Below are 9,348 nucleotides of genomic sequence, written 5' to 3' on the forward strand. Positions count from 1 at the left end.
GCAATACTGTAGCTGTTTTGCACCAGTGGGTACAAGTGTGACTGTGTTCTTCTTCGGAGGAGGATGACAAATTAGGCCTATAATATATTACACAACGCGAGTTACAGGAAATCCTTTACGATTCATCATCTGTTGGACGACATTGATTTTCAAAGTGGGAGTTTTAATTACACAATGCCTCGATTCAAGTGAAATTATTACCTAACAAAAAGAATGTGTGTGATTCAGACGTACTATTCGAACAATGTTTCGACATCACCGATATGACCAGTTCTCCTGCACAGTTATTGCATTTACACAATGTCATCTTTTCATGTCAGCGTGCCTTATAGCCTAGTAAACTAGACTCCTCCTGCCTTCTGATTCCAATTGAAGGACTGGTTTACGAGGCTAAGGGTGGCTACTAGGACACTATATTACTAGATTCAGAATAATTTGAAATGGGGGGGGGGTCCATGCCCTAATTTTAGTTTAGGGGGGGTCCGTCCATGACATGAAAAAAGATTTTAAATCCCCTGATCTGGCCCACAAACCCCTAAAGGCTTTTGAGGACCACCCATCCGGCATAATCGTTTACGTGTTGATTTTTTAAATATTCTTTCAAACATTTTCAAAAATAGTGGAAGTAGCAGATAGCAGTTGTGAGCTCGTAGATCAGCCATTTCCACTATCAATGTTCTTTTTTAAGTATGAAGTTGTCAAATATGTAATTTCTTTGTATATTTACGTTATGTGTCATATCTGCCATGTACAACTTCAAAGCCTACAAGCAAAACAGAAATGCAATTGTCAACGTCTAAAACACAATTTAACCGCTAATCCCAATTATTTGAGTGACAATTAATCGTCATGTAAAATGTCATAACCGTGAGAGCCCTACTTGGGGGGGGGGGGGGGGCACTAGTATTATCCTCTCACGGCTCACCAGTGGGGCCCCGGTCTGCAGATTGGGAGTCACGCAGATCTAGACTATTTGGTGGCCACAGTGGAGTTCACTGAAGGTCAGGCCACCCCACCCACTCTGCAAATGTAACAATTAAACGCTTCTTTCCGTGGCAGAGGCCTGTAATCACACCCCGCCAAGAGGAAGGATTGCACGCATATAAACCACTCTCTCTGTCTCTGTCTGTGCGACTGTCTAGCGAGTGGGGGGTGGGGGGGGGGCTCGTTGGCCTCATTGGCCCTGGGGGGAATAGTTGGATAGACGGTACCTGCCAAGTGCGCCGCTCCGCGCCTTCCTGCCTGCATCCAGGGGTGTCGCACCAAATTCTGGGCCCCTGGGTACAAGGATTCACTGTGGGCCCCCCATGAATGTTCTTCTTCATAGGGGGAGGAGGGGGTTTAACCCATTTAGACTGTGAACGCATTATTTTGTGCTTTAACTATTGAAAAATAGCAGATATACAAGCTCACAGCGTGGCACCGAGTGCCAATCATGAACATTTGTGCAAGTCTTTGAATATTTCAAATCCTTCTAAGGTTTTTTTTTAAAAACCTATGTTTCCATGTCAGTGGTGCTCAAAACTTTTCATGTGAAGGACCCCCAAAATATTTAGTTCCAGGGACCCCCCAGAAGCAAAATTTGAGTTACAAATGTTCGCTTAAAAAAATACATATATTCAAAGATTTGCACACATTTTCACGACTTCAAAAATAGCAGATCTACAAGCTCGCAGCGCACCTTGGGCCCTAGTAACTCAGTCCCACTTTTCCCCCCTTGTGATGCCCCTGCCTGCATCTGTCAGTGCTCGTCAGTCAAACCGCCCTCCCCGTACATTCCCAATCCCTCCCCCCGCCTTTCTCGCCCGCTCTCCAAACAAACGGCTCACATTGAGGGGAAATCGTTTGTCATCCCCAAACGAGGGAATGTGACGGCTTACGCCATCTCATGCTGCCACATGGGGTCAATGAATCAAGCCGCTTGAAGTTCAAGTAAAGTGTTTTATGGCCGAGTGTGCTGTCGGATGCATGCACAGCTCTTTGTTCGGCGTGTGAGTTATAGGCTACCTGTGGTGCAACGCAGTTTGTGCAAAAAAGAAAAAAAAACACAAGAGAACGCAGCTCACGACCAAGAAAGTGGATGCCATCAAAGATTTATTCACAGGTAAAAAAGAAGAGGAAAAATATCTATTTATACATAAATTGATCGACACAAAGACCACACAGACGCATCTGGTCTGCTCAGTGCGGAGAACAGTGCAGCGATAGAAACATCACACGGCCACGTCTCCGTTGGAGACGGGCCACGACTGGGAGACAAAACCAGGGACATGAAACAACTAGGTCTAATGCTTAACGGATACTTTGATGAGACTGACGCACAACATCGTACAGAGTATGAATCAGGCTTAATAGTAAAGTATAGTACAGTTGTTGTCCTCCCTGAATGGAGCTTGTCACTTTGAAACCCAAGTGCCCCCTTGTTATGCTCATGTGACATTTCTGCGATATTAAAAGAGCACCCCAGGGGCAGATTTACAACCAGACGCTGGTAGTCAATGCAGTCAGTGTCTCTCATCTGTCCACGTGTGATTGTGCTTACAGGTTAGTGCAGTGTTTCTCAAACTTTCTGATTTCAAGGTCTCCCCTTAACTGTGACAGTGTACAAATGGAACCATTGGTTCCATTTGTACACTGTCAGAGTAAGAGTTACAGACTTGTATGGGTCAATTTAGACTCCCCTAAAGGAACCCACAGAGTCCCTGGAATCCACTTTGAGAACCACTGGGTTAGTGTGTGTACTGTGTAGTCTTTGCTAATTACAAAGCTGTACCCGACCTCTCCTTTTTAGATCAGTGGTTCTCAACCTTTTCAGGCCGTGAAATCATATTTGAACCTGGAGGTCCCGAGACCCACATGTTGAGAAGAGAACCACTGTAAATTCCAGACTGTGTGGGTATAGTGTGAGGCGATGGAATCATTACGACTGCATTTCAGTGACAGGCTGTTGAGGCAGTAGACAGTAAGCTCTGTAAACGTGTGTTTGCATGTTGTGTTAGGTTTGCCTTGTCGGAGGTTGTCACAGTGTATAAAAAGGTGAGCAAGAAGTTATTACATAGAAACAAAGAGATGTCTGAGAGAGAAGGAGCATCCTTTTGAGGGAGTTAATGGGCCATTAAAACCCAGATTTGCATGAGATGCCACAATAATACAATGAAATACATGTATCGGAATTCAAAACGACACAAAATTAGAAAAAATAAATAAAAAATAAGGTAAACTCAGGACAGCTTTGAACTTTCACAAGCCTCTGTCCGCGCTCCCACACCATTGTTCAGTCACAATCATTCTGTGTGTTTTCAAATGTTCAAATACAACACGTTGAAACCTGTTACAGTCAATTAATAATTGACCTCCACTCAGTTGACTTTGGCCATGAGCTGCTCTGTGAACAGCCTCTTGAGCTGGGCCACCTCCTCGCTGAGGGACGTGAGCTGGGTGCGCAGGACGCCGTTCTCGCTCCGGTAGTGGACCGTCTCCGTCTGCCCCGGGGGGGCCTGAGGCTGCTGGACGCACATGTTGGCGTACTGAGGAGGGGATTGCCTCCCTCGCTTGCTCTCCTCCGTCTCCTGGTGCCAGGGACCCGCGTGGCCCGCTTTGACGCCATTCTGGCCGAGTCCTTTGAGCCCCGCCTCCCGGCCTGCCAGGGAGGGGCTGCGTCTCGCGCTGCCGCCGTCCCCCGCGAACTCTGCCCCGTCACAGCAGCCGGGAAGCTTGAAGCGCAGCTTGTGGGGAAGGAGCCTCACGGCCTCCACTGGACCGGCGGCCGTGTGGTGGATGTCGGCGGCGGCGGCGACTGGGGAGTGGTGGAGCTCGGCTGGGGAGTGGTGGAGCTCGTAGGCAAGCTCCTCCGCCCGGTGCGGGGACAGCTTCCCGTGGTCGCTCAGCCTGTCCTCGAAGAAGACGGGGCTGCCCACGCTGGAGCCTCCACCTGGGGTGGAGAACCCGGAGTCCTCGGACGTGTTGCCCGCGTCCCTGCGGCCCGGGTGGCCGCCGCCGGGATGCGCCGCCGCCGGAGGGTGGCCGACGACGCCCGCCGCGTCTCCTCTCGAGACGTAGTAGACGGGAGTCTGAGGCGGCGCGCAGGAGGGCGAGGCGGCTAGGGGCAGGACAGGGCTTGGGCCAGCGGCGGGGTCCTTGACCAGGCCGAAGCGGAACTTGAGGGCCAGCAGCTCGGCGCGGAGCCGGGCGTTCTCCTCCAGCAGGGCCAGCACGCGGTTCTCCAGCACCATGTCGTTGACGCGGCGCTTCTCCCGCGAGCGCTTGGCCGCCTCGTTGTTCTTCCGCCGCTTGTCCCAGTAGCCGTCGTCCTTCTTGTCGACGGAGATGAACTCGCGCTTGCGTCGGATCACGCTGTTGCTGCTGCTGCTGACCGCGGCGGAGGAGCCGCAGTCCCTGCGCTTGACGGCGGAGGGGCGGCCCAGCAGGGAGCGCGCCAGGAGGCTGCTGGAGGTCAGGATGGACACGGCTTCGTCCGTGAAGGACAGCGGAGCCGCGGATGTCGAGTCCTCCTCGCACGGGCTGTCAGGGGACTCCAGTGTCTGTAGAAAGTGGGACTGAGTTACTAGGGCCCAAGGTGGAGGGTGCCTTAATTATTTTATACTATTGAAAAATAGCAGATATACGAGCTCACAGCGAGCTTGTAGATCTGCTATTTTTTAAAAGTCGTGAAAATGTGTGCAAATCTTTGAATGCATGTATTTTTTAAGCGAACTTTAGTAACTCAAATGTTGCTTCTAGACTAGGGGTGTCACTAGAACTAAATATTTTGAGATGGGGTCCGAGGTCAAATACATTATCATTTTGGGGGTCCTTCACGTGAAAAGGTTTGAGCACCACTGACATATAGAAACATAGGTTTAAAAAAAAAAAAAAAAAAAAAACCTTAGAGGGATTTGAAATATTCAAAGACTTGCGAAAATAATCACGATTTTTCTAAAATAGCAGATCTACAAGCTCACAGTGCAGCGCTGTGAGCTTGTATATCTGCTATTTTTCAATAGTTAAAGCACAAAATAATTGAAGTGAATCCTTACCCAGGGCCCAGAATTTGGTTCGTCCTCTGGTGGTCCCCTCATCTGCTGTGACTCCTCATCAAACATGGTGCCTGTTACACTCTTTTGGCTTGAATTGTCTCTGAACTGCACTCGACTTGAAGCTGTTGTTGACTGTGTGTGCTGTTGTACTAGACACCACTCGGGCAGCCACAGCCTCAGCACCCCTTGTGTTGCAGCTGGTGCAGCAACAGTGCCACCTGGCGGTCAGAAGAGACAGTGGAGAATGGGGGATTTAGTGGTTACGCAAGAGCCATTACGCCACAAGATTATGTAACTCCATTACATCTTTCCAAATGAAACGGAAGCGACTTCAACTGCGCGTATGCTGTGATGATGATGTGCATACAGATGTCACAGTCTGTGGGGGTTTGTGGTACTGGTTTAGTGGGTGAAAGTTTGAGTAGTTTTTTTTTTCTGATGCTGCAGGTTAATGTTTGATTTTTATCATTCTGATATTTCATTTAAACTTACATAGGCAAACAGAAAACAAGAGTGGGTTATTTGTTTTAAGTAATCATCATCATTATCAGCACCACCATCATAACTATTATTAGGCTATTGTTATTCATAATATTTCGATATTGCGTTATTATTCATTTGGGTATTCATTCTAATGAAAAGTCCTTGTACTTTTATTGACAATGCAATTTAGGCTAGTAGACCCGCAGCCTATAATTACCCTTAGAATACTGACCTACATGCCTGACACAGTTGCGCTAATCTATCTTCAGTCAATCAGTCAAATCTGAGCCGAATGACCTGAATAGGATACACTTACACTTAATTGGACATTAGGCTACCGACAGACAGTCACAGACAGTTATTTGATTCATATTACAACTATGAAGGGCCGTGGCCCGTGGCCATGGTGTTATTCTGAACAACAACAGTGGGATCGAGACGAGTTACACGATAACCTGGGCTGGCTGGGCCACTTGTTTATTTATAATAATAAACAATCTCTTTATTTATTTATAGAAACGGGACGACTGTAAATTAACCCGAAACTATATTAGTGGGGCAGAGCGCAGCGCAGAGAAATGGAAAACAAAGCAGAAGAACACTCGATCCTTTTAGAATCAATGGCTTGCATTTCACTGTCTGACTGCATTCGAATGTAGGCTAGAAAGTAAACAGAAGTAGCCTGCAGTTGCTGTAAAACGAATGAAAAGGCTACAAGTAATCAACAAATGTCATCATTTAAACTCGCGATTGCGCGCATCCTATGTGATCCCATCTTTGCGTAAAACGGTTAGGCTCCTAAAGAATCTATGATGCTGCAGCTGCAGACGGCAATATCATTAAAAAGGGAGAAAAAAAGAGAGAGAGAGAGAGAACTCAATGAAATAAGTTTAATTTACCTGTAAAGAACGCGAGGATGAACAAGTCTCTCCAGGCGTCACGCACGTCTTGTCAGATCTCCGCCGTTCCCTGATAAATAGATCGAGATAGCGCTGCTGCTGCTGCTGCTGTTATAGTGTTACTCAATATTATGCTGTGTTGGACTTGTGTACGGCGTGCTCCACTTGGAAATGAATGAAGGCTGCCGCGGCTCCTATTTGTAACGTTGCGCGTAAAAAAGTTCAGCCAAGGACGTTCCCTATCCTCAACTGAACCAATGCTGCGATGGTCCCTGACTGTTCATTAAGAGCCCTCCCTCTCTCCATCCCTACCTCCCTCCCCCGCACAGGGAGAGCTCCTATCCGCTGGGCGGACTGTCCGACGCTTCCACAGTGCCATCATCATCATCATCATCATCATCATCATCATCCCCATCCCCAACCACCATGACCATCCTCATCCTCAGTGGTGGAAAAAGTCAGTGGTGGAAAAAGTACTCAAATGTTTTAGGCTAAGTAAAAGTATCAATACTGCAATATAGAAATACTCTGTTACAAGTAGGCCTAGACGTCTGGAATTTGAAATGTACTTGAGTAAAAGTATGAAATGTTTGAAAATAGCCGATCTACAAGCTCACAACGCATCGCATAGCCTAGATATAAAATAGGGCTTAAGTGGATTAATGTATATTTTATAATATTCTAATATATATCTGAAAAGTAAAAAATAAATAAAAAATGGAAAGTAACTAGTAGGCCTAAATATCAAGTTTTCAAATAATTGTAGTGGAGTAAAGTAAAAGTATAGCCTACAATACGCTATTTGGATCCGAGATGTAGGCCTAGTCGAGTAGCACAAGTATTGGAAATTGGAAAATACTCAAGTAAAGCACTGATACCTCAAAACTGTACTTTTTACACCACTGCATCATCACCACCACCAGATCATCCTCATCCTCCTCCATCTGACCTCTTTCGCTCCACTGCTCCTGTTCTCTGTAATCTCCACGTAACAATTAGGTAATGTTGCGTTCTCGCTCCCCCGCCCTCCCTCCCCTCTCTTAGCTCGCTAAAAGCATAAATTACATTGAGTTACTGTATGTTGTTGAAGAACAGTTGGGTAATACATGTAATATAATCTGCCAGAGAGATAACAAGGACATGCAATTGCTCTCCACTCACTGTGCCTTTCGACCAGAGGTGGAAAAAGTAGGCTACTAGACATGTCTTACTTGAGTAAAACATCTTAATACTGCAGAATAGAAATACTCTGTTAGGCTGCACCCACACCAAACTACCTACAAGCGTGGATTCCGCCAATGCTTTTCAATGAGAATGGAGTTTTTATTTTTATTTTTTTGCAGAAATCCTCTGCTGGCATGAAACCGCTCCATTCTCATTGAAATGCATTAGCTTCATGATTAAATATTCAAATGTGTTTTGACACAGAATCAAATGGTTTATGGTCATGATTAACTTTGAGAGCCACATATGTAGGCCTACAGTAGACCTACATGAAGGAAAACAAATCCCAATCACCTGTGTGCTGGTGGAAGAAATGGCCAGTGACCTACATACTGTGTTAGTCGACTAACTGGACATTTGTTAAATAGTATTTTCTTTTATGCATACTTTGCATAGGCCTAATCGAAAACGTCTTACATTCTTAAATGATGAACCAGTTTTACAAACACAGAATATGATGTTATTACCCAAAGTGCTGAAATTATGAACCAACGCTGATAAGAGTTAGTAAACCTTTCTGGACAACAGCTGCACACTTGGTGGTCATATATCTGCCTGACAAGCTTCAAGGTTTGTTGTTCTGTAAAGGTCCCTTAGGACAGTGGTTCTCAACCTTTTCAGGCCGCGACCCCTAAAATAATCATATTTTAACTGACGAGCACCGAGAGATGAGGCATTACATTTTGCATGTAATGCCTGGTTCTATTGTGAAAATAGCCGATCTACATGCTCACAGCTGTGAGCATGTTGATCGGCTATTTTCACAGTTTATGCCTCTTATATTTGACAATTTGGCCAAAGTTTAATTTAAACTATTAAAAAGTCCTTAAAGTTTCACTTATGAAATGTGCAGATACACTTAAACGTTGTGTTGGTTTGTTTACTGTTGAGTGAGAAAACAATGTTGCTCATCAAGTTAATCATCTGGGGACCCCCCAAAATAATGTGGGGACCGGCCCTGGGGGACCCGACCCACAGGTTGAGAACCACTGCCTTAGAAGTATGTCAAGAATCTGAACCCGAAGAGCTCCTTGCAGTGCGCGCCACTTGTTAGGTTGTTATGCTCCGTTCAGAACACAGTAAATCCTCCCTGCAAAATATTGTGTAAGTCTCAAATGACCCACTGCTGCCAGCATTGGGTAACAGTCATGGGAAAGGCTCTCTCTCTCTCTCTCTCTCTCTCTCTCTCTCTCTCTCTCTCTCTCCCCCCCCCCCCCCCCCCCCCTCCCTGTGTCCAGGAATACAAATCTGTCACACATTGTCAGCTCCACTCAATACACCTCACCCAGCAAGCCGTTCGGTATTGAATTATTTGGTCAAAAGACCAATATGATATCGCTAAACCGAGATATGGGTGGGCCGCAATTGCATTTTCAAGGCCTGTCCATTGTAATAATGAATCAGTCGATCAATCGCTTGCATCGATGGAACCAACATGGTGTAAACTATGTCGCTATTTATTGGTGTCACAATGAAAACACATTTTTAAAGAGAACAATCCATGTCATTTTTCAACATTAAAAAATGATCGTTACATAATCATTAGAATCTATCTAGATCTATCTAGAAGCTATTTTCGATGCATGATACCACACTGAACTAAGCATAATCAAGTCAATACTGGAGATGTGGCGTAACTGCATGGATTTCAGGTATGTCATGTAAAGGAGGCATTTGCATTTCTTTCACCATAGTAAAAACTGCAT

General features: G+C 45.8%; 1 protein-coding gene across 1 annotated transcript; it reads right to left on the reverse strand.

Moving 5' to 3' along the window:
• Window positions 1-2,062: 2,062 nt before the first annotated feature.
• On the reverse strand, window positions 2,063-6,676 carry nfil3-6 (nuclear factor, interleukin 3 regulated, member 6). The gene is made up of 3 exons (XM_080724851.1): window positions 6,419-6,676; window positions 5,037-5,254; window positions 2,063-4,541 (listed from the first exon to the last, which is right to left on the reverse strand). Exons 2-3 carry the CDS (start codon window positions 5,100-5,102, stop codon window positions 3,360-3,362), a joined length of 1,248 nt encoding a protein of 415 aa, XP_080580977.1. The 5' UTR covers window positions 5,103-5,254; window positions 6,419-6,676; the 3' UTR covers window positions 2,063-3,359.
• Between the last annotated feature and the right edge of the window lie 2,672 nt (window positions 6,677-9,348).

Source organism: Nannobrachium achirus, assembly GCF_963921795.1.
Source record: "Nannobrachium achirus genome assembly, chromosome: 4".
NCBI lineage: Eukaryota > Metazoa > Chordata > Actinopteri > Myctophiformes > Myctophidae > Nannobrachium > Nannobrachium achirus.

Coding starts and splice junctions, on each gene's coding strand:
- nfil3-6 (XM_080724851.1), bottom strand. CDS start 5,102: ATGTTTGATGAGGAGTCACAGCAGATGAGGGGACCACCAGAGGACGAA. Junction 4,542..5,036: donor AACCAAATTCTGGGCCCTGG/GTAAGGATTCAC, acceptor CACTTTCTACAG/ACACTGGAGTCCCCTGACAG.